This window comes from Lipotes vexillifer, unplaced genomic scaffold (genome assembly GCF_000442215.2).
Source record: "Lipotes vexillifer unplaced genomic scaffold, Lipotes_vexillifer_v1.1 scaffold785, whole genome shotgun sequence".
In the NCBI taxonomy this organism is placed as follows: Eukaryota; Metazoa; Chordata; class Mammalia; order Artiodactyla; family Lipotidae; genus Lipotes; species Lipotes vexillifer.
This window is the reverse complement of record NW_006791778.1, coordinates 692,691-718,261: the sequence shown is the minus strand read 5'-3', so window position 1 is coordinate 718,261 and position 25,571 is coordinate 692,691. Positions and strand designations below refer to the sequence as shown.

The window sequence follows — 25,571 nt, the reverse complement described above, 5'->3', positions numbered from 1 at the left end:
TGACTTTTTTTTTTTTTTTTGGTCAGCAAATCTCTGAGTAATGAGGAAAACTTGAAACTGTTTGGGAAATGCAACAATCCAAATGGCCATGGGCACAATTATAAAGGTGAGAGAAAAACTGGTGAAATTTTAACCCTTTCGGTAATGAAAGAGTGTTCAGCATATACAGTCTAAATGAGTATAAGAAACCTTATGGACAGAACACGAATGCTTTGAGCCTTGAATGAGAAATTAAATGGAAGTTCAAAATGAAAAGATCTGTTGCCTTAGTTGGATGTATCTTAAGTTTTACTATGCAATTGTCTGCTGTTATAGATCAAAACAATGAATGGCTTAAATACTTTTTTCCTTGGCCTTAAGAGTACATGACATTCTTTTGGCACCATGTTTCCTTCTAATTAGGTATTGCTGAGGCCAATGTTAAAATTAGATTGTATTCATTGAGTAAATAATGACTGACAAAGGGAGCATATTGGCTCAAGATAGGCGCCATAGCAGGAAAATAGGTTGGGTCTAAAACTTTGACAGTAGTGTTCCAAGAAAGTAATTAATTTACGCAAGGACAAGGGACTTGATTATTTGAGATACAGATGATATCTCACAAAACAGCTATGTAAGCCATAGAGCATCACAGCATATGGTATGATGGAGTAAAAAGACCAGAAAAGATGTCAGAAGTTTGGGATTTCTAGTTTAGTTACTGCCTAACTTACTTGACCTATGATATCTCTCATTCTCAGTTTGCTCACTTATCACATAATACCTAATGGTGTTCGTATGGAGCGGAAAAAAATATGTAAAATTCATTAATTTGTAGAGCACCTCTGATCATCAAGATGTTTCAGAAGTTTCATACAAGTACTTGTTAATTTACAAAGCATTACTATAAACTGTGTTTACATTCACATGAGTAAAGGAATAAGAATTTTAGGCCCAGTAGTAGTTTTGCTTGCTCAGAAAGGTACTTGGACCAGCTCAGTGTGTAGCTGGATTTCTTCCTGTATATTTTCTACTTTTACAGGCAGTGATCAAGCAGCATCTTGATCTTACCTAGTGGAGATTCCTTCCAAGTGCATCATAAACAGAATTTATACCCTTTTTGGCCTTGGCTAAGCACCTCTAAGTTCCTCTGCATTGGTTGATAAAAAGATCTTAAGTAAAAGATGTTCTGGGGGAAAATATAGCTTTGGGAGGTGAGATCTAATAATTTTATGTTAGTAACTTGTGTTTGGATGTTACTCTGTTGAAAGTCATGTTTTTTTTTTTGTATTTTGTTTTCTTCCCCATAGTTGTGGTGACAGTACATGGAGAGGTACGTGCTGAAAATGTCTCTGTGGTTTGTGCACATTGCTGGGCCCTCTTTCAGCCAACATGATGGACTCTGTGTTGAAAAATTCTGTTCAAATCAGTATTGCTTCATTGTTGGTCTTTGTGTATGGTGAGCTGCTGCCATTTCAGGCCTTTCCCCTCCCAAAATGTCCTCTTTAATGTGCTGTATGTGAAAGATAGAAGAGCAGTACAGTGAAAAGGAAGCCTAGAGTACTTGGTGTTTCCATGCTGAGATGGATTGTCTCGGGGATGAAGGCCAATGTGGGGACAATTTCTGCACATCGTGCAGCCTTTAATAATTTACCAGAGGTTTAAATATGAAGAGCATGTTATAGTAATATTCACCTTTGTTTACTTTTTAGATTGATCCTGTTACAGGAATGGTCATGAATTTGACTGACCTCAAAGAGTATATGGAGGTAATGGCATGTTGGATGCTTATTTTGTGCTGTCTTCTGAATATAATATTTGACGGCCCCCTTTTCACTTCCCTAACCAAGTATTATCAGAGGTCCTATGACCTGGCAAGTGGAATTGGGTGAGGGAGTGGGGTAGTAGTTGGAGGAACTTCTCTCAATGTTCTCCTAAAGGTGTTTGGATGACTTAATGGAAATTAGTCATGGTTGTCTTAGAATGATAGGAATAAATGTAGCGTGCTCATCTTGTATTTTTTGTTGGCGTATCCTGATTTTCTCTGTTTAACAAATTCTGCCCTTCTTTCAAGACACAGCTTTCTCCTTGAAACTTTCTACTTCTTCTGTGAATTTTCCTTACACCTTTGATCACAGATTTTAGTACTACCCTGTTTTATTCACTTTAGCTTTATTATAAACTCACTGGGGCAGTTCATCATAGGGATAACAAAAAAGAGTTTGTTCAGTAAAAGACTTACTGATTATATCATTACAGAATTCTTGGATTGTAAGAGACCTCAGAGGTTATCTAAGCCAACTTCTTCATTCCATAGATTGAGATTGAGAGATGCTGAACAGTTAACCAACTGGCTTGCCCTAGGTCATGTAGTTAGTCCTTTACAAAGTTGAGATTAGATTTTCTTCCATCCACCTTAGTTTTTATAATGCCTTCATTTCACCTGTTTACTTTGCTTCAGCTTTGCTCCTTATTTTGTTCTAAAATTTGACATTTGTTTCATAAAAATGCTGTTATTAATAATCATTACTTCTTTCACGTTAGTTATCTCCCATATATTCAATAAGTACGTCTGCTTTGCATCAGTCTTTGAGCTGAGTACTGGGAATCCAGTGATGAATGAGACATAGCTGTTAGCCACAGAGTGCTCACATGACTTTTTAAACTTTCTTTTTTTTAAAATTAATTAATTAATTTATGGCTGTGTTGGGTCTTTGTTGCTGTGCGCAGGCTTTCTCTAGTTGCGGCGAGCGGGCGCTACTCTTTGTTGTGGTGTGAGAGCTTCTCACTGCTGTGGCTTCTCTTTGTTGCGGAGCACGGGCTCTGGGCGTGTGGGCTTCAGTAGTTGTGGCATGCGGGCTTTAGAGCACAGGCTCAGTAGCTGTGGTGCATGGGCTTAGTTGCTCCGCGGCATGTGGGATCTTCCCGGACGAGGGCTCGAACCCATGTCCCCTGCATTGCAGGCGGATTCTTAACCACTGCGCCATCAGGGAAGCTCTCACATGACTTTTTATAGCAGGTAAAGGATAGTAAGTGCTCAATAAGTGTTGCTTGAATAAATGAATAGGAGAATGAGTGAATGAACAAACAGTACTCTGCTCAAAGTACTGTAGGAAAGCTGTAAAGTCAGAGTGCTTGCATTTACTGGTGACATTAAAAAAAAATATATATATATACACACACACACACACGCACACAGACGCGCATGCACGCACACACAAATGCAAGACAACAACTTGAGAAATATAAGAGGCACCCCAAGCAGGCATACAGTTAAATACTAAAGGAGAGGCTCTCTACACTTTTTCCCCATATTTGCATACCTGAAGGATGCCACACACCACACACTTTAGTACTTTTACATGAGTAAAAGTGGCTGATCATGGCATGCAGAGTCAAATTAGAAGGAGCCCTGTAGAAGAGGCTTCAATGGAAAAGTTGAGATCTGAACTGGAATTTTCAATTAAAACAAAGATTAAACAAAGGTTTATTTTCTTGATATCCATATGGATATCATTTGATTTATTTTAAAAGTTGTTTGGTTTAGGACTTACTTTTTTTTTATATGATTCTGATTTTGTTCAGAAAATGATTGCTATTGTTGTCATTAATGTACCTTTCTTGGAACCATACCATATGGAAACTTAGATTGTTTCACAAATGCTTTTTTTATTGAAATATAGTTGATGAGCAATATTATATAATTTTTACAGGTGTACAGTATAGTGATTGACAATTTTTAAAGGTTATACTCCATTCATAGTTATTATAAAATATTGGCTATATTCCCCATGTTGTACAATGTATTCTTATAGCTTATTTTGTACATAATAGTTTGTACCCCTTAATCCCCTACCCGTTTACTGCCCCTCCTCCCTTCCCTCTCCCCACTGGTAACAACTGGTTCTCTTCATCTGAGAGTCTGTTTCTTTCTTGTTATATTCACTAGTTATTGTATTTTTTAGATTGCTTAGATGTTTTACAATAGCTAAAAGTAAAAATTTACAAAGAATAAGGCAATTATAATTCTTGCCATTTACAAAGAAAAACATTATGTTTAATATTCCTAATACAAGTATTAGGAAACAATAGTCTTTACATGTTTTTATTTTTTCTTCTAAGAGCCCAAGAGCATTCTTTTTTTTTTTTTTTTTTTTTTTGCGGTATGCGGGCCTCTCGCTGTTGTGGCCTCTCCCGTTGCGGAACAACAGGCTCTGGACACGCAGGCTCAGCAGCCACGGCTCACGGGCCCAGCCGCTCCGCGGCATGTGGGATCTTCCCAGACCGGGGCACGAACCCGCGTCCCCTGCATCAGCAGGCGGACTCTCAACCACTGCGCCACCAGGGAAGCCCAAGAGCATTCTTAAATTACACCTTACAGCAGAAATTTAGAACTCCTTACATAATTTTAGTCTCAATCTGCTTTATAAATATAGTACTCATTGAATATTTGTCCTAATTAAATAGTGGCATTGTGCTGAAGGTGAGACTGTTAGGGAGAAGTATTTCTAGTAACATTTTGGACAGAATTCAAGAAGTTTTTTTTTTTTTTTTTTGTTCTCCATAGTGGCTGAACCAATTCACATTCCCACCAGCAGTGCAAGAGTGTTCCCTTTTCTCCACACCCTCTCCAGCATTTATTGTTTCTAGATTTTTTGATGATGGCCATTCTGACTGGTGTGAGATGATATCTCATTGTAGTTTTGATTTGCATTTCTCTAATGATTAATGATGTTGAGCATTCTTTCATGTGTTTGTTGGCAGTCTGTATATCTTCTTTGGAGAAATGTCTATTTAGGTCTTCTGCCCATTTTTGGATTGGGTTGTTTATTTTTTTGTTATTGAGCTGCATGAGCTGCCTGTAAATTTTAGAGATTAATCCTTTGTCAGTTGATTCATTTGCAAATATTTTCTCCCATTCTGAGGGCTGTCTTTTGGTCTTGTTTATGGTTTCCTTTGCTGTGCAAAAGCTTTGAAGTTTCATTAGGTCCCATTTGTTTATTTTTGTTTTTATCTCCATTACTCTAGGAGATGGGTCAAGAAGGATCTTGCTGTGATTTATGTCATAGAGTGTTCTGCCTATGTTTTCCTCTAAGAGTTTGATAGTTTCTGGCCTTACATTTAGGTCTTTAATCCATTTTGAGCTTATTTTTGTGTATGGTGTTAGGGAGTGATCTAATCTCATACTTTTACATGTACCTGTCCAGTTTTCCCAGCACCACTTATTGAAGGGGCTGTCCTTTCTCCACTGTATATTCCTGCCACCTTTATCAAAGATAAGGTGACCATATGTGCATGGGTTTATCTCTGGGCTTTCTATCCTATTCCATTGATCTATCTTTCTGTTTTTGTGCCAGTACCATACTGTCTTGATTACTGTAGCTTTGTAGTATAGTCTGAAGTCAGGCAGCCTGATTCCTCCAGCTCCATTTTTTGTTCTCAAGATTGCTTTGGCTATTCGGGGTCTTTTGTGTTTCCATACAAATTGTGAAATTTTTTGTTCTAGTTCTGTGAAAAATGCCAGTGGTAGTTTGATAGGGATTGCATTGAATCTATAGATTGCTTTGGGGAGTAGAGTCATTTTCACAATGTTGATTCTTCCAATCCAAGAACATGGTATATCTCTCCATCTGTTTGTATCATCTTTAATTTCTTTCATCAGTGTCTTATAATTTTCTGCATACAGGTCTTTTGTCTCCTTAGGTAGGTTTATTCCTAGATATTTTATTCTTTTTGTTGCAATGGTAAATGGGAGTGTTTTCTTGATTTCACTTTCAGATTTTTCATCGTTAGTATATAGGAATGCCAGAGATTTCTGTGCATTAATTTTGTATCCTGCTACTTTACCAAATTCATTGATTAGCTCTAGTAGTTTTCTGGTAGCATCTTTAGGATTCTCTATGTATAGTATCATGTCATCTGCAAACAGTGACAGCTTTACTTCTTCTTTTCCGATTTGGATTCCTTTTATTTCCTTTTCTTCTCTGATTGCTGTGGCTAAAACTTCCAAAACTATGTTGAATAAGAGTGGTGAGAGTGGGCAACCTTGTCTTGTTCCTGACCTTAGTGGAAATGCTTTCAGTTTTTCGCCATTGAGGATGATGTTGGCTGTGGGCTTGTCATATACGGCCTTTATTATATTGAGGAAAGTTCCCTCTACACCTACTTTCTGCAGGGTTTTTATCATAAATGGGTGTTGAATTTTGTCAAAAGCTTTCTCTGCATCTATTGAGATGATCATATGGTTTTTCTCCTTCAATTTGTTAATATGGTTAATCACATTGATAGATTTGCGTATATTGAAGAATCCTTGCATTCCTGGAATAAACCCCACTTGATCATGGTGTATGATCCTTTTAATGTGCTGTTGGATTCTGTTTGCTAGTATTTTGTTGAGGATTTTTGCATCTATGTTCATCAGTGATATTGGCCTGTAGTTTTCTTTCTTTGTGACATCCTTGTCTGGTTTTGGTATCAAGGTGATGGTGGCCTCGTAGAATGAGTTTGGGAGTGTTCCTCCCTCTGCTATATTTTGGAAGAGTTTGAGAAGGATAGGTGTTAGCTCTTCTCTAAATGTTTGATAGAATTCGCCTGTGAAGCCATCTGGTCCTGGGCTTTTGTTTGTTGGAAGATTTTTAATCACAGTTTCAATTTCAGTGTTTGTGATTGGTCTGTTCATTTTTTTTATTTCTTCCTGATTCAGTCTTGGCAGTTTGTGCATTTCTAAGAATTTGTCCATTTCTTCCAGATTGTCCATTTTATTGACAGAATTCAAGAAGTTTTAAACTAAATTCTGAATCACAATGGCTTGTTGTGAGAAAGCTCCAGTGAATTCTCTATTTTTTGGTTTCTTACCTCTTTGCATTCAGTAATGAGGATATCCAGTCATTGTGGAGAGCTAGGCCTTACTTTATTTTACAACTTTAAACTTTCTGAGATTGTTTTATAAGACACCAAGTACTTGCAAGTATCGAGTTAGTGACAAAATGATAAGGTAAGGTTTAGAGGCAAAGGTAGGCCACTTTGGAATATGAGTCATAAATGGAATTAGTGATGTTTTTCCTTCGTTTTGTCTATAGGAGGCAATTATGAAGCCCCTTGATCATAAGAATCTGGATCTGGATGTGCCGTATTTTGCAGATGTTGTAAGGTGAGTGACTATTTTACTTTATGCAAATAGTAAGAAAGAAGAATCGATTTTAACATTTTACTTGATTATTGTGTGATTTCTAAAGTTTTAGTTTAATATCTTTTAAAACTAGAATTTCTATTCTCTGTAAGTATTAAACACGAAGTTTTGTTTACTTGCCTTTTGATCTTCTTTCCTTTTCTTCTACAGCACGACAGAAAATGTAGCTGTATATATCTGGGAAAACCTCCAGAAATTTCTTCCTACAGGAGTTCTTTATAAAGTAAAAGTATATGAAACTGATAATAATATTGTAGTCTATAAAGGAGAATAACTCTTAGAGGTTAATACTACAGAATGATTTAATTTCTTTCCATATTTGAAGAAGATCTTTATCCCCTTGGACAATTAAGAAGTCATCACGTAATTGTTGCATCTCCATATTGAGTTCTGGAGCACTTGATTTATTGGAATCATTGTGAATAAGACCTGTTTTAGACTCAAATGTACTTTAAAATCAAATTTGTAATGTATTCTGAGTATCATTTAAAGAGTCTTTCATCTATAGATTAAAATCATTTCAGCAAAATGTTTGGTGTAGAATTATATGAAAACAAAAGAAATCTGTTTTTGTTTTTCCATTATCTCATTTTTAGTATTCATTTTTTTTCTTGGTATAATATAAATGGCAAAAATGTTTATAAGACTTACAGTAGGTGAATCTTATAAAAAATAAAATACAGGTGATCACCAAGTCTAGAAACATAAACAACATTCTATTTCTATTGAGCTCCCTGGATCACTTCTAGAATATGCTAAAGGTGCAAGTTTATTCAGTGAAAATTAGTCACAAATCATCTGAGGCAATGCATTGTAAATAGATGTACAAGGACTGATGGGAATGTTGCTTTAATGCACATTGTTCATTGCACATTTGCACAGCTTACTGAACTATGAACTGCTAGTGAGGAATAGCACATTGAACATAATCATGGAAGATCAGTAAACTGCTTATGTATATTTGTCTGTGTTTCCAGACCTTGTGGCTACCTGAACAATTTAAACTCAGAAGGCTGAAGAATAATCACATGTATTAAACCCAGTTAAAATAATCAACATGAAAAGGATATATTACTTTGTAAAGGATCTCTTTTATACAGTTTTTCCTAATTAATTCCATTTTGTTCTGATCACTAAATTTATCTGCTTAGTTGAACTATATTTTTCATCCCTGGTATCTTTTTCTGATGCCTGAATCCACAAGAACGTGTTTGCTTTCTTTGCAAAAAGAACTGTTCTCACTTGTGTTCTCATTTGTATTCTGAACTTCTTAAATATAGGATTTCATTTTTCTCTCCACATAGCAACTAGTACACAATGGATTCTTAGAATGTTGCTGCCTGAAAATAGTAAAAGGACATGTGTGGTGATTACTATACTAAAAAAATTTTCAAAGGAGTACACTTTTATTTTGGAGAGTTAACTACAGGGATTTTATGGTAAATTTTGACAATAATACAATGCCCACTTGATTAAATTTAAATGTGTTTTAGTTATCAACACAATATTTATGTTACTTATTCATGTATATTTTATATTGATTACTTAAAAGGCAGGATAGCTATAATTTGGTAAGGCACTTTATGTTTTAACTCCCACAGCTTCCATGCAAGGTATTATTCCCACTTTACAGATGAGAAAATGAAAATTGAACTGAGTTTAAGCTACTTGCCTAAGCTCACTCAGCAAATAAATAGCAAACTAAGTGTTTGATACTCAGTCTGACTCCCAAGCACACACTTTTTTTTAAAGGAATTCTAATAATTTACTTGGCTCTCGTCTAAAATTGTTAATAAGTTCCCTTTAATACACCGCAGTAACACTTCCTATATCTCTATTTCTCTCCTTTTCAATTTTCTGTAAACCCACATTACTCTGGAGCCTCTTATTTACAAACCACACTCCAATACAGTTCCCCTTTTCTCAACTGTTTTGCATTTCTGTCCATGCCTCTTTGTCACTTATTTATTTATTTACTTTTTGGGCTGTATTGGATCTTTGTTGCTGCGCGCGGGCTTTCTCTAGTTGTGGCAAGCGGGGGCTACTCTTTGTTGCAGTGTGTGGGCTTCTCATTGTGGTGGCTTCTCTTGTTGAGGAGCACGGGCTCTAGGTGCACAGGCTTCAGTAGTTGTGGCATGAGGGCTCTAGAACACAGGCTCAGCAGTTGTGGCTCACGGACAGTTGCTCCGTGGCATGTGGGATCTTCCTGGACCAGGGCTCGAACCCGTGTTCGAGCCTGCATTGGCAGGCGGATTCCCAATCACTGCACCAACAGGGAAGTCCCTGTCACTTATTTTTAAATTACCCTACATCAATTAGCTTTTCTCTTCTTCCCACCTCTTCCTAATCTTGAACTGTGCATCTCAAAAGTCCATCAGTCCATCCTGGCAGTGTGACCTTTTCTCTGGAGGAAAAGATGGGGGGCTCGTCTTTTCTCTTTCCCCAGAACAGCTGTCCTGAAGTTGAAATGTATATTCTTCTTCTTTTTTTTTTTAATAGATCGTTATTGGAGTATAATTGCTTCATAGTACTGTGTTAGTTTCTGTTGCACAACAAAGCAAATCAGCCATATGCATACACATGTCCCCATATCCCCTCCCTCTTGAGCCTCCCTCCCATCCTCCCTATCCCACCCCTCTAGGTCATCGCAAAGCACTGAGCCCATCTCCCTGTGCTATGCAGCTGCTTCCCACCAGCCAACTATTTTACATTCGGTAGTGTATATATGTCGATGCTACTCTCTCATTTCGCCTCAGCTTCCCCCTCCCAGCCCATGTCCTCAAGTCCATTCTCTATGTCTACGTCTTTATTCCTGCCCTGCAACTGAGTTCATCAGTACCTTTTTTTTTTTTTTTTTAGTTTCCATATATATGTGTTAGCATAAGGTATTTGTTTTTCTCTTTCTGACTTACTTTACTCTGTATGACAGATTCTAGGTCCATCCACCTCACTACAGATAACTCAATTTTGTTTCTTTTTATGGCTGAGTAATATTCCATTGTATATATGTGCCACATCTTCTTTATCCATTCATCTCTCGATGGACATTTAGATTGGTTTCATGACCTGGCTAAATAGTAAATAGTGCTGCAGTGAACATTGTGGTACATGTGTCTTTTTCAATTATGGTTTTCTCAGGGTATATGCCCAGTAGTGGGATTGCTGGGTCATATGGTAGTTCTATTTTTAGTTTTTTAAGGAACCTCTGTACTGTTTTCCATAGTAGTTGTATCTGCAACTCATTGTAGTTTTGATTTGCATCTCTCTAATAATTAGTGATGTTGAGCATCTTTTCATGTGCCTCTTGGCCATCTGCATGTCTTCCTTGGTGAAATGTCTATTTAGGTCTTCCACCCATTTTTTTTTTTTTTTTTAGGATTTAAAAAATGTTTTATATAATGTTTTTATATACGTCTAGTTAATGTATAAACACAGCCTGAATAAGTACTTTACATTAAATTTAACATTTTCTTTAAATAGATAAAATTTTATATAATACAAAGCTACAAACCTTTTTTAAAAGCATTCGGGTATACAGAATTGTATGATGCATAATCCTTGGTTTATGACACACTCTTGCCACTGATCCATTCAGAACCTCTTTTCAGTCTGTTAGCTGGTTATATTTAATAAGGTAATAAACATCTATAAAGCCACAACCCAGTACAAAAACTGAGATCTTGACATCTATAAAGCCACAACCCAGTACAAAAACTGAGATCTGACATCTAGTCATATGTACTCAGTCCATCCTCCTTTTCCCTCAGGTAGAAGTAACCATCATCCAAAATCTGGGTTCATTAATCCTTTGATTTGCATATATGTATGTATATGTATACATGTATACAATTTATAGGGAATATATATACACATATATATTCCTTAAAACTATATATCTTTATATAACATATTTTTTAACTTTTTCACTTTGTTAATAGAACATTGTACCCTGTAATGTTCTAGACTTAATTACTTAAATATTTTATTTGATATTAATATTATTATTGTCATTGTTATTATTATTTGGGCCACACGGCACAGCATGTGAGATCTTAGTTCCCCAACCAGGGATTGAATCCATACCCCTGCAGTGGAAGTGTGGAGTCTTAACCATTGGACTGCCAGGGAAGTCCCTATTTGATATTATTAAGCTATGGTTCATTCTTATTGTTGAGTGTAGCTTCCACCCATTTTTAAATTGGATTGTTTGATTTTTTGATATTGAGCTCCATGAGCTGTTTGTACATTTTGGAGACTAATTCTTTGTCTCTTGTTTCATTTGCAAATATTTTCTCCCATTCTGAGGATTGTCTTTTTGTCTTGTTTATGGTTTCCTTTGCTGTGCAAAAGCTTTTAAGTTCAATGAAGTCCCATTTGTTTATTTTTGTTTTTATTTCCGTTACTCCAGGAGGTGGGTCAAAAAAGATCTTGCTGTGATTTATGTCAGAGTGTTTTTCCTATGTTTTCCTCTTAAAAGTTTTATAGTGTCTGGCCTTACATTTAAGTCTTTAATCCATTTGAAGTTTATTTTTGCTATGGTGTTAGGGAGTGTTCTAATGTCATTCTCTTACATGTAGCTGTCCAGTTTTCCCAGCACCACTTATTTGAAGAGGCTGTCTTTTCTCCCTTGTATGTTCTTGCCTCCTTTGTCATAAATTAGGTGCCCATATGTGCGTGGGTTTAGCTCTGGGCATTCTATCCTGTACCATTGATCTATATTTCTGTTTTTGTGCCAGTACCATACTGTCTTGATTACTGTGGCTTTGTGGTATAGTTAGAAGTTGGGGCGCCTGATTCCTCCAACTCCGTTTTTCTTTCCTAAGATTGCTTTGGCTATTCAGGGTCTTTTGTGTTTCCATATGAATCATAAAATTTTTTTGTGCTAATTCAATGAAAAATGCCATTGGTAGTTTGGTAGGGATTGCATTGAATCTGTAGATTGCTTTGGGTAGTATAGTCATTTTCACAATACTGATTCTTCCAGTCCAAGAGCATGGTATATTTCTCCATCTGTTTATGTCATCTTTGATTTCTTTCATTAGTGTTTTATAGTTTTCTGAGTACAAGTCCTACCTGCTTAGGCAGGTTTATTCCTAGGTATTTTATTCTTTTTGTTGCAGTGGTAAATAGGAGTGTTTCATTAATTTCTGTTTCTGACTTTTCATTGTTGGTGTATAGGAATGCCAGAGATTTCTGTGCATTAATTTTGTATCCTGCAACGTTACCATATTTATTGATTAGTTCTAGTAGTTTTCTGGTGGCATTTTTAGGATTTTCTATATATAGTATCTTGTTATCAGCAAACAGTGACAGTTTTACTTCTTTTCCAATTTGTATTCCTTTTATTTCTTTTTCTTCTCTGATTGCTGTGGCTAGGACTTCCACAACTATGTTGAATAAGAGTGGCGAGAGTGGACATCCTTGTCTTGTTGCTGATCTTAGTGGAAATGCTTTCAATTTTTCACCCTTGAGTATGATGCCTGCTGTGGGTTTGTCATATATGGCTTTTATTATGTTGAGGTAGGTTCCCTCTATGCCCATTTTCTGGAGAGTTTTTATCATAAATGGGTGTTGAATTTGTCCAAAGCTTTTTCTGCATCTATTTAGGTCACATGGTTTTTATTTTTCAGTTTGTTAATGTGGTGTATCACATTGATTGATTTGCATATATTGAAGAATCCTTGCATTGCTGGGATAAATCCCACTTGATCATGGTGTATGATCCTTTTAATGTGCTGTTGGATTCTGTTTGCTAGTATTTTGTTTAGGATTTTTGTATCTTCATCAGTGATGTTGGTCTGTAATTTTCTTTTTGTGTGATATCTTTTTCTGGTTTTCATATCAGGGTGATGATGGCTTCATAGAATGAATTTGGGAGTATTTCTCCCTTTGCAATGTTTTGTAAGAGATTGAAAAGGATCAGTGTTAGCTCTTCTCTAAATGTTTGACAGAATTCACCTGTGAAGCCATCTGGTCCTGGACTTTTGTTTGTTGGAGGGTTTTAATTACAGTTTCATTTTCATTACTTGTGATAGGTCTGTTTATATTTTCTAATTCTTCCTGGTTCAGTCTTGGATAATTGCACCTTTCCAAGAATTTGTCCATTTTTTCGTGGTTGTCCATTTTATGGGCATATAGTTGTTTGTAGTAGTATCTTATAATCCTTTGTATTTCTGTGGTGTCAGTTATGATTTCTACTTTTTATTATTATTATTAGTTTATTTATTTTTGTCTGCGTTGGGTCTTCTTTGCTGTGCATAGGCTTTCTCTAGTTGTGGAGAGCGGGGGCTACTCTTTGTTGTGGTGTGGGGGCTCCTCATTGTGGTGACTTCTCTTTTTGTGGAACATGGGCTCTAGGCTTGTGAGCTTCAGTAGTTGTGGCATGTGGCCTCAGTAGTTGTGGCTTGTGAGCTCAGTAGTTGTGGCTCGCAGGCTCTAGAGCACAGGCTCAGTAGTTGTAGCGTGTGGGCTTAGTTGGTCCACAGCACGTGAGATCTTCCTGGACCAGGGCTCGAGCCCATGTCCCCTGCATTGGCAGGCGGATTCTTAAGCACTGCGCCACCAGGGAAGTCCCAATTTCTCCTTCTTCGTTTCTAATTTTATTGATTTGTGTCCTCTCCCTTTTTTTCTTGATGAGTCTTGCTAAGGGTTTATCAATTTTGTTCATCTTCTCAAAGAAACAGCTTGTAGTTTTATTGATCTTTGCTATTGTTTTCTTCATTTCTGTTTCATTTATTTCTTCTCTGATCTTTTTGATTTCTTTCCTTCTCCTGACTTAGGGTTTCTTTGTTCTTTCTCTAGTTGTTTCAAGTGTAGGGTTATATGGTTCATTTGAGATTTTTCCTGTTTCTTGAAGTGAGATTGAATTGCTATAAACTTCCCTCTTAGAACTGCTTTTGCTGCATCCCATAGGTTTTGGGTTGTCGTGTTTTCATTGTCATTTGTTTCTATGCAGTTTTTGATTTCATCTTTGATTTCTTCAGTGATCTCTTGGTTATTTAGTAGCACACTGTTTAGCCTCCATGTAGTTTTTTACAGTTTTTTCCTGTAATTGATTTCCAGTCTCATAGCATTGTGGTCAGAAAAGATGCTTTCAATTTTCTTAAATTTTCTGAGGCTTGATTTGTGACCCAAGATGTTATCTGTCCTGGAGAATGTTCCATGTGCACTTCAGAAGAAAGTGTATTCTGCCACTTTTCGGTGGAATGTTATATAAATATCAATTAAATCTATCTGGTCTATTGTGTCATTTAAAGCTTGTGTTTCCTTATTTATTTTCTGTTTGGATGATCTATACATTAGTGTAAGTGAGGTGTTAAAGTCCCTTCTATTATTGTGTTACTGTTGATTTCTCCTTTCATGGTTGTAGCATTTGCCTTATGTATTGAGGTGCTTCTATGTTGGGTGCATAAACATTTTTAATTGTTATATCTTCTTAGATTGATCCTTTGATCATTATGTTGTATCCCTCCTTATTTCTTGTAACAGTCTTTATTTTAAAATAAAAAGTCTATTTTATCTGATACGAGTATTGCTGCTCCAGCTTTCTTTTGATTTCCATTTGCATGGAATATCTTTTTCCATCCCTTCACTTTCAGTCTGTATGTGTCCCTGGGTCTGAAGTGGGTCTCTTGTAAACAACATATATATGGGTCTTGTTTTTGTATCCATTCAGCCAGTCTGTGTCTTTTGGTTGGGACATTTAATCCATTTACGTTCAAGGTTATTATCTATATGTATGTTCTTATTACCATTTTCTTAATTGTTTTGGGTTTGTTTTTGTGGGTCTTTTTCTTCTCTGTGTTTCCTGCCTTGAGAAGTTTCTTTAGCATTTGTTGTAAAGCTGGTTTGGTGGTGCTGAATTCTCTTAGCTTTTGCTTGTCTGAAAGCTTTTGACTTCTCCATCAAATATGAATGAAATCCTTGCTGAGTAGAGTAATCTTGGTTGTAGGTTTTCTCTTTTATCACTTTAAGTATATGCTGCCACTCCCTTCTGGCCTGCAGAGTTTCTGTTGAAAAATCAGCTGATAACCTTATGGGGATTCCTTTGTATGTTATTTTTTGTTTTTCCTTTGCTGCTTTTAATATTTTTTCTTTGAATTTAATTTTCGTTAGTTTGATTATGTGTCTTGGTGTGTTTTTCCTAGGGTTTATCCTGTATGGGACTCTCTGAGCTTCCTGAACTTGGGTGACTATGTCCTTCCCCATGTTAGGGATGTTTTTGACTATAATCTCTTCAAATATTTTCTCAGACCCTTTCTTTTTCTCTTCTTCTTCTGGGACCCCTATAATTCGAATGTTGGTGCATTTAGTGTTGTCCCAGAGGTCTCTGAGATTGTCTTCAATTCTTTTTATTCTTTTTTCTTTATTCTGCTCCTGAGCAGTTATTTCCACCATTTTGTCTTCCAGCTCACTTATTCGTTCTTCTGCCTCAGTTATTCTGTTATTGATTCCTTCTAGTGTATTTTTCATTTCAGTTATTGTGCTGTTCATCTCTGTTTGTTCTTTAGTTCTTCTAGATCTTTGTTAAACATTTCTTGAATCTGTGTCTCCATTCTGTTTCCAAGATTCTGGATCATCTTTATTATCATTACTCTGAATTCTTTTTTCAGGTAGACTGCCTATTTCCTCTTCATTTATTTGGCCTTGTAGGTTTTTACCTTGTTCCTTCATCTGTGACATATTTTTTTGCTGTCTCATTTTTTTTTTTTTTTTTAATTTATGAGTGGGACTGTGTTCCTGTCTTACTGGTTGTTTGGCCCAAGGCTTCCAACACTGGAGTTTGTAGGCTATTGAGTAGAGCTGGGTCTTGGTGCTGAGATGAGGAACTCGATGAGACCTCAGTCTGATGAATATTCCCTGGGGTCTGAGGTTCTCTGTTAATCCAGTGGTTTGGACTTGGAGCTCCCACTGCAGGAGCTTCGGCCCGACACGTGGCTCATGAACCAAGATCGTGCAAGCAGCATGGGGCAGCAGGAAAAAAAAAAAGCTAACAATAACATAGGAAACTAACAGACACGTTAGAAAGAATATAAAAATAAAAATATAGTTGAATAAACAACTAGAAGGTACAACAGTACCACAATAGTAAAAAAAAAAAGGAGGAGGGAAAAAAGGGGTGGGGGAAGGACTTGGCTGTGGAGGGCAGGGCCTCAGCAAGGGTGAGGTTTGGGTGGTGGGTGGGCCCTATGCTTAGGACCCACAGGGCTGGAAAAGGCTGTGGGGGTGGGGCTTAGGCTTAATAGAACAGAAGGGGCCCAGGCATGCCCCCCACCCCTGGTCTCAGAGGATGGGGGACCTCACCTGGGAGCCAGCATGCTTCCTGGGCTCCAGTGGGCAGGGCAAACGCCCTCCTCTCCTCTCCTGCTCCTCCAGTCTAGGAGGGCCCCTCCCGCCTGCCTCTCTTTTTCTCCCCTAGGCTTCTTTCCTATGCCCCCAAGGACCCACATGACCCGGAGCGGGCTTTGGAGGGCAGGGGATTGGCCTGGGAGCTCAGCAGGCTCCCTGAGCCCGAGCGGGTAGGGCAAACGCCCTCTGCTCCTCTCCTGCTCCTCCCGAAGGACCCCTCCTGCCTTCCTCTCCTGGTCTCCCCGGCCTCCCTCCTATGCCCCCAAGGACCCACGTGGCATGGAGGGGTCAAGCACAGACTCTTAAAAAAAAGATAGTGTATACATTTCAAGATTTTTTTTTTTTTTTTTTTGGTACACGGGCCTCTCACTGTTGTGGCCTCTCCCATTGTGGATCACAGGCTCCGGATATGCAGGCTCAGCGGCCATGTCTCACGGGCCCAGCCACTCCACGGCATGTGGGATCTTCCCGGACCGGGGCACGAACCCGTGTCCCCTGCATCGGCAGGCGGACTCTCAACCACTGTGCCACCAGGGAAGCCCTCAAGATTTTTTAATACCACATTATGCAGATATGGTATCATATTAGAAAAACATCATTTTTTTTATAGTAACAGGGACACTCCAGGTGTTTGTTGTTCATGAGTTGCTTCAAGAGAACTTTTTTTTTCCTACTTGCTCTCCTTAGGAAAGTGAGAATTCTATTTGTGTACCTACTGTCTGTCTGTCTGTCTGTTTAGTGAATGAGTGAGTGAGTAGATGAGTGAAGGACCAAAGATAGGATATAGATAATTTCTTCTAAGTCTCCCTAGAACCTGCTATCAGAGACTTTAGTAAGCTCTATTTTATTATTGCTTTACCTTTTGGTTTTTTCACTACCCTGATACCTTGTGGGCAAAATTATTCTAAGCAGAGTATCTGGTAAATAGTACTCAATAATTTTCACTGATTAAATAAATGAATGGCGTATTGGTAGAAACTGCTAAAATTTTACAGTGTCTTATACACAGTGGACATTTGGGAAATATTTTTAGAATTGAATAACATGAAAACTTTGAGGCTTGAGTTCTAGTCCAAGTGCCATTACTGCTCAGTCGTGTCACTTTCATCTCAGAGCCTTAGTTCTCCAAAATGAATGTTGGACAGATGTTTTCTGAAGTTGCTTCTGCCTGTTTTTAGATTTTGTATCTCGATGATTTTAAATACCAAATGAGTAAATATTAATTTAGAGAAGGGAAAAAATTGTTATGGGGTGGTAAGGTTTGGAAAAGCTTAGTGTGGGCAAGGTTAGTCCTGAATGGTGTTTAAAGTGATGGGACAGGGAGGGTGTTGGTTTAGAATTCAGGAGAAAAGGGGAGAAAATACTGAAAGCGTAAAATTTCATAAGTGAGGTTACCAGGGTGGGAGTGTACAAAGTATATTTGGGATATAATGAGTAGATTAATCTTAATAGAATGGTGATGCTGTGTGAGAGAGTCATGGGAAGTTAGCTTGGAAATACAGGATGCAGACAGCCTAGCGAGCCTTAAATATTTGTTTGATTTTTATTCTTTAAGGGTGTTGATGAAAATAATCAGTAAACAGTCTATAATAGGAATAGGAAAGAGGTTTATTTGAGCCAAACTGAGGACTATAGTCCAGAAGACAATCTCTCAGATAACTCTGAGGAACTGCTCAAAGCACAGTTTTGTGTCTTGTCAGAACAAAGAATGTCAAACAAGTCGGGGATACATTCCTTCAACGTTTGAAAAAAAACAGATCAGCATGTACATAGCGAGTCAGTATGGCCTTGGCACCTGAGAAGGGAGTCTTATCGAAGGAGTACCAGCATTGGCGTCCCAGGAAGGGAGGCATTTAATCTTTATTTTTAATATGGCTGTTCTTTACACTTCTGGTCACCGTGCCCTTTTCCTTTAATAATGAAAGCAGATGTACAGTGCAGGTTTGGTAAGCCACAAACAGTCTATTTTAGTTAGCAGTAACATTTGAGTTAACTCATGTATAAGCCAGAATGACCTCCCCATACCTCAATATGTGAAATTTTTTTTATTTTACCCAGGGGTAAGGAGCTGTTGAAGTTTTATTTGCTTGCTTTTTAAGGAAGATAGCCAGCTGCACAAAGGGAAGCAAAGAAACCAGTTGCGAAGTCATTACAGGAATCTAGACATGAGGTGACGGTGTCATGAGTGTGGTGGCGGCAGTGAAAATAGAGTGATGGGAAGGGAAATGGAGCTGATGTTGTGTGGCCCTTACTGTGGTGTCAGGCATTTTGCTAATACTTTTTATGTTACATCACTTTATCCTTATAACCACTCTGCGGGGTGAGCATACTAGTTACCTACTGCTGCATGACACATTATTCCAAACATAGGGGCTTAAAACAGCATTTATTAAACATTTATTACATGAATGTTTACATTTAGTGCATATATTAAACATTTATTATTTCACATTTTTAATGTGCCAGAAATCTGGATGTGGCGTAGCTAGGCCCTCTGGCTTAGAGTTGCTCACAAGGCTGCAGGCATCTCAAGGCTTGACTGGGAAAGATGAGCCTCCTTGCTCACTCGTGTGGTTGTTAGCAGGATTCAGTTCCTCACTGGTTGTTGGACTTAGGCCTCCATTCCTGCCTTCCTTTCTTGCCGTGTAGGCCTTTTCATAGAGCAGCTTGCTTCATCAGAGTGAGCAAGGGAGAGTGCCAGTGAGAGTGAGAGGAGGGGGGTGAGGAGGGAGGGAGAAAAGTGGGGTGTGTGTGTGTGTGTGTGTGTGTGTGTGTGTGTGTGTGAGTGAGAACATGAGCGTTAGCAAGATGGAAGCCACAGTCTGGTAACCTAATCACTTTTCTGTTTGTTGTTGCTTAGAAGCAAGTCACCAGATCCGTCCCACACTCAACAGGAGGGGATTAAACATATTCTATCTAGTGTGTAAAGTGATATGGAGAATAGCAGGAGATGAGGCTGGAGAGGTAGGCAGGGAGTGTGTAGCATGCCCTTTTTGACCCCAGGGGAGTAAAGCACATTTCATTTTGCAAGAGTGAAAAAGATCTATGATAAGTGTCCGTTTTGTTTTTTAAACTGCAAACTTTTACATTCCTCCTGGAAATGGAATTATCTTAAAGACAGGAAACAGACTGTGCTCATTTTGCTTTTGTTATGTCTGGGATATTTCTAGCCTCCCTTGCACATAGAAAAATCATTGTTAGTTTCATGCAATTTAACTTTATAACAAGATTCTGTTGCAAGACAGACATTTTGGAAAATGCCCCAGATAAACACTATCTCTGCATAGCTACTGAGAGAACTGCTATCACCATAAAAGAAAAGTAGGGGAAAGTGATTCTTGCACTGGAAGATTTTCAAAGCAGCAGTTATGCTTTCATCAGTTAGTTTGCTTCCTTCAAAATCCACCCACCCACTCCTACCAGTATTCTGTCACCATCTAATCATTTTTAATGATTAATGCATTAATCATTAAAAAAGAGAATTAGAATTCCTTTCCCTTTCCTTTCCTGGTTGTTGGCTAAAGAAGTGACATCTCAGGCATGTATTCTTAAAGATGCCCAAGAAACAAGTCATCAGTACTTAAGCCCAAGTTCACCCTCATACAACCAGTTTACTAGTCAATGAAAATTCCCAATTTAGTATGATAAGAAGTATGAACTAAGTTTAAAAACCCTTTTTTACTTTTCACAGATATCTTAATAAATGTGAGTGCTATGGCTGGGGACAACCTGAAGAAATAGAACTAGTGTTGACCTTTACCTTTTAAAGTTTTTATTTGCACAGATAGAACCGCATATGGGTGGTTGGGTGTCTTGTGGACATCTCAAACTTAACATTTCCAAAACTGAATTTCTGCTTTCTCCTTCAGAATCTTCTTTTACTAGTTCCCTAAAAATACTCATGGGAATGAGTATGGACCACCATCCATTCATTTTTTTCAAGCCAGAAATCTGGGAGTTGTCCTTGATTCCCACTCCTTACCTCCAATCTATCAGAAAGTTCTACCTCTAAATAAACAATGAATTTTGCCTTTCTCTCTCTATTTCCAGTGTCACCACCGCAGTCCGAATTGCCACCATTTGTTTGCCTGGATTACTGACATGGCCTCTTAACTGGTGTCCTGCTCCACTTTGGTTCTCTTCCACACTGTCATCCCCCTCATCCCCCATGTTACCCCTTGAAAGCTTCCTCTTGTTTTTAAAATACAATCCAAACTCCTGACATTGGCCTGCCAAGCCCCTTATGATCCAGCCACTGCCTACTTCCCCAGACTTAAAATGATCACTGTGTTTTGGTCACATTGGCCTTTGCTCATCCTAATGAACACTCACTTCATTCGTGCGTCAGGATCTTTTTTTTTTTTGTAATCGAGAGAAAAATTTATTAATTGCAGCAAGTAGGGAGAACACCGGGGATCTTTCCCAAAGCAGTGTCTCTCAGGATCTTTGTGTTTACTTCCCTTCTGCCTAGAATGCTGCCCCAACCCTTGCCCCTGGCCCATTCCCCATTCCTTTCATAAAACCTAATTGTTCTTCAGATCCCACCCTAAATATCACCCTCTTGAAGGCTTCCTTGATCACCCTGTGTAGGTAGAAATCCTCTGTTATTTTCTATTATAATACCTATACAGTGCCCTTTCTTGCAGTTTTAAAATTACATATATGTTTCCTTTTGTCTTATTTATTTGCTTGTTAGTTTATTGTCTGTACTCACCTCGAGGATGTCAACTTCATGAGGGCCAGAGCCCTGTCTTATTCATTGTTTCCCCGGGACCTAGCTCAGTGCCTCCTATAGAGCAGGTGCTGAATAATTATTGCATGTATGAAAGTGCCCGAAAGTAAAGAACTGGTTGAAACTGGTTTGGTAAAAATTTTGAGATTTAACACCAAAACGTCTTTTTTTAATTGAAGTGTAGTTGATTTACAATGTTTAACACCAAACTTTAAAGTATACTTCAGATAGGTGTTATTTTTTACATGCTTCAGCTTAGAGAACAACCACTGCAATATGAAATAAAATCCCATCTTCCTCCAAACTTGTTTGTCTGGCTAACTTTATCTTCCTGGGGATTTTCCATTCCCATTTGTGGGTAAAATTTGTCTTAGTCCTCAACTACTAATTTAAGCACAGATAAGCTAGAATTCAGAATCACAGGTCTTTTAGTAAACTGCTGCCCTCATGACAGCACCATCATTTGTTAGCAGCGCTCACTCAGGGGCTTACTAAGGTACTCCCTTTATGGCAGGACAGACAGTGAAGATTGGTGGGTAGTTCCTGTCCCAGCTTGTGGAGAGTGGATTTACCCCAGGCAGAGAGGCCTCAGCTAGTCTTGCAAAGAATGCCTTTTATCATTCCATCTGTTTAGCCCCTAGGAGCAGGGTTCCTTGTAGAGTGTAGATCTATCAGATCGGTGGCAACACTGAGGCAATATGTGTTTTTCAGCAAACTAGGGCTCAATTTGTTGCCATAATAACTTTCAGTAATTCCTAAAGAACTAGGGGGAACGTCAAGGTTCCTTTCTTGAAGGAGAAAACTGTGTTTAGAAAAGAAAAAATGCAGCCTAACCAGGTGTGGGGTGTGACGTCTTCCACCTTCATTTGAAGTTGTGTTGATGTCTGTGTAGTTAACTAACAGGTTTTTGGCGTTTATTGGCTTATTGTGAACTAGCGTTATGTCAGTCACAATGTGTCCAGTGTCTCAGTCATCAGGCCCTTTAAGGTAGGAGTCAGCTGCAGTTTACTAAAAGGAATCTGGGGTTTCAGTAGATTAAGAGCTGGGATTTGAACCTAGGTTTGTGTGGCTTAAAAAAAGAAAAAAGAAAAAAGAAAAAAACCCCGACTCAACAATTATAATAACTATTTCAAAAAATATCCCAAGCTCTTTAAATATGCTTTGTCTACACATTTTATTTTCGCCAAAGGCTTTTTGAGTTTGTTGGACTCAAGCATCTGAGTCTGAAGTTATTTTTACATATAGGTCATATATATATGTATGCATCGATAAATATGCAGGTATTTTTGCATATGTTCAATTATTTCCCAGTTATATTAGGTATATACATTTAACTTTATCTATATATGGATATAACTTACATAAAAGCAGGGTGGGGTGGTACATATGTCCTCATTTCACTGCTGTGCCACATTCAGAGAAATACAGTCCAGCAATCAGAAGTAAAATAATTCTGATATTCACTTGTATCTCTTGAAGGACATTGCCAGAACTGGTTTGTAACCAAGAGTAGTGCCTGGGAAACCCCTCGCCTCTCTTTTCAGTCCACAGAGGCTCCAAAGCTTCTTTCTATCTCAGCCCACACAATACTCAACCGAAACTTTGCCTTTGCTTTCTCTTCTCCCACCCTCTCCCTTGTCCCAGCTCTCTATTATGTAGACTAATTTAACCCCTTTACTCATTATTTAGATTCTCTATGAGAGAGCCTAGGAGCTGACCCAGAAAGCCAGAAGACATTCTACTTAGAATCCTGAGGGGTGGAGGTGAAGGTGGGGCTGGAGGGAGAAAGACGGTGAAAAGTCAGACATTAGCCATTTCTTACAACAGTTACAAATGAGAAATTTTAGTCCTTGTTAGGGCACCATTTTATTTGTATATATTTATATTATATATATTTATATTGTATTGAAATGCTTGGCTTACTTGTACATCAGTGTATTGTTCGTGGTGCCTTTTTAAGGCATTAAATAATTATATAGTGTTTAACTTTGTGCCAGGTGCTGTTCTGGGTGCTTTATATATATTAACTGATTTAATTTCCACAACAGCCAATAGGTAGCTACTATTTTTCTCCCTATTTTACAAATGAAGGAACCAAGGTACACAGAAGTTAAGTAACTTATACGAGGTCTTATACCTTATAAGGTAACTTATAAGGGGTAAAATAAAATGAACTTGAACCCTGCAGTCTGGCTTCAGAATTTATCCTTTAAGACAACTGCCAAAACTACCTCTCTTATGAAATAATAAAGTTTACTGAAAGTTTTCAACACTTACTTTAAAAAGTAAATTGGGGGTTGATAGACAATAAGATACTGTCTACATTTTCTCACTGTTCTGAGTCTTTTTCTTGCTCTGAATGGTTGGTATTGTAGTTGGACTACAATACCAGGTATTGTGTTGACCAGGTCTGGAACCTTTCTGGTGTGTGAAAAATCTTGGAGGTAATGGGATTTGGAAGACATTAATTTTCTTTTCTACTTTCTCAGAATGAATGATCACTTCCCTTACAATGGGTAGGCAGTTGCTGTTTCTGACACAGAATAGGAATGCACTGAATTTACAAAACACGAGGCTGCAAACAAGAAAACCCACAAGTGGAAGAACAAGATTGGGCAAGGGAGTATGGGAGCGATAAATAGTCTGTCTCTTGTCTGTGCATGAGGTGCATGCAGCCTGTGGGCTTCCTTGCCATTGCTTGTGTGCCTTTTTTTGTTTGTTCTGGTCTATCACTTCCCATTAGTCAAGATCAGGATTAGCTGTCCCTGAGACTGTGAAGGTACATAGTTCTTTAGCCCTTTACTCTTCTGCTACTCACTGTGCTTGCCACTTACTGGATTCACTTAAGGAGTGACCAAGGATGGCAAATATTTGGAGCCTGTTCTGCTTCAATTCCTGCCTCCTGAGCCCAAGGAAGATATCACTAATTGAATATGAAGTATTTTCGAGCCTGGATTTTACTTCGGAATCCTCAACAGTGCCCTTAGGGTGTCCTGGTTAAAGTGCAGGCTCTAGAGTGGTATAGACCACTCTTCAAAACCCACTAGCTTCACTGTGTATTCACTGAATGACTTTGGGCAAATTATTTCTCTCTCTCTGCCTGAGTGTCGTCCTCTGTAAAATGGCTATATCTCATAGGGTTGTTGTGAGGATTAAGTGAGATGACGTATGTAAAGTGCCAAGCATGGCGCCTGGCAGATACCTATAGTGGCTACCAAGTGACATCACAGAAAATTGTGGAGTCTGGAGTGCCAAGAATTGGTCCCTCCCCTGAAGCAGCCATTAAACTGGCAAAATCTGTCAGGTTCAACTTGTTCCGAACTCTAGACTCTAATAAAAAAAAACTTATAGTTGTTAGGGGAATGCTTAATGAGGAAAGAGCCTGCTAAATTTTGACATACATGAAAATCTGTCAGGTCACTGGCTGACCACTGAGAGAACAGAAGAGAGACTTCAGTGACCACATTCAACAAGGAACGCAGTCGTTGCAAAACTGGTTTAGAAAAGTTACTAGACAAATGGATGATTGCAGCCCTCAACAAGCAACAACAGCGTACCCTGATGAGAAAGGAGAATATGATTCCCAGAGTCACCATTATAATATTGAAAATGTTAAGTTTTCAACAAAAATTAGACATACAAAATAGGAAAGTATGGCCTATTCACAGGGAGAAAGAAGAAATTGACAGAAGCTGGAAGTTGGCATCCAGTCACTGAATGTTGGCATACTGGAATTTAGCATAACTATTAAAAGAAAATGCAGCTGCTTATTATGGGAAATACCATACTTACTTTTGGTTTTATATTGTATTATGAGTATTATAAATATTTTGCCCATTTCTCTTAGTGGAAGTTACCATTAGGGGAAAAATGACCAGTTTGCACCTGAGAAAATTAAAATTGAGAAAATTTTACTTTTATATTTGGCCTTAAAAATATACACACTCTCACCATCCCATTGACTTTAAAAAGAATTTTTTATTGGAGTATAGTTGATTTACAATGTTATGTTAGTTTCAGGTGTACGGCATAGTGAATCAGTTTTACATATACATATATCCACTCTTTTTTAGATTCTTTTCCCATATAGGCCATTACAGAGCATTGAGTAGAGTTCCCTGTGCTATACAGTAGGTCCTTATTAGTTACCTATTTTATATCCATTGATTTTTAAATGCTCACATAAATGAATAAAATTAGATGACATTTTCTGTATTTTAAGTTAATCACTCATTAAAGACATATTTGAATTTAACACATTCATTATTCTTGCTTGAAGCATAGCGTATTTGGTATGATAGAAAATAATGCCTTTAGACCATA

General features: G+C 38.0%; 1 protein-coding gene across 1 annotated transcript in view; it reads left to right on the top strand.

The window, feature by feature from the left end:
- PTS (6-pyruvoyltetrahydropterin synthase) overlaps positions 1-7,932 on the top strand; it is a 9,457-nt gene extending 1,525 nt beyond the window's left edge. Inside the window, exons 2-6 of the mRNA XM_007464633.1 lie at positions 27-106; positions 1,290-1,312; positions 1,692-1,748; positions 7,059-7,129; positions 7,319-7,932. Coding sequence (XP_007464695.1) covers positions 27-106; positions 1,290-1,312; positions 1,692-1,748; positions 7,059-7,129; positions 7,319-7,442 — 355 coding nt within the window. The 3' untranslated portion in view covers positions 7,443-7,932. The remainder of the gene's footprint in view (positions 1-26; positions 107-1,289; positions 1,313-1,691; positions 1,749-7,058; positions 7,130-7,318) is intronic.
- Positions 7,933-25,571: the final 17,639 nt, after the last annotated feature.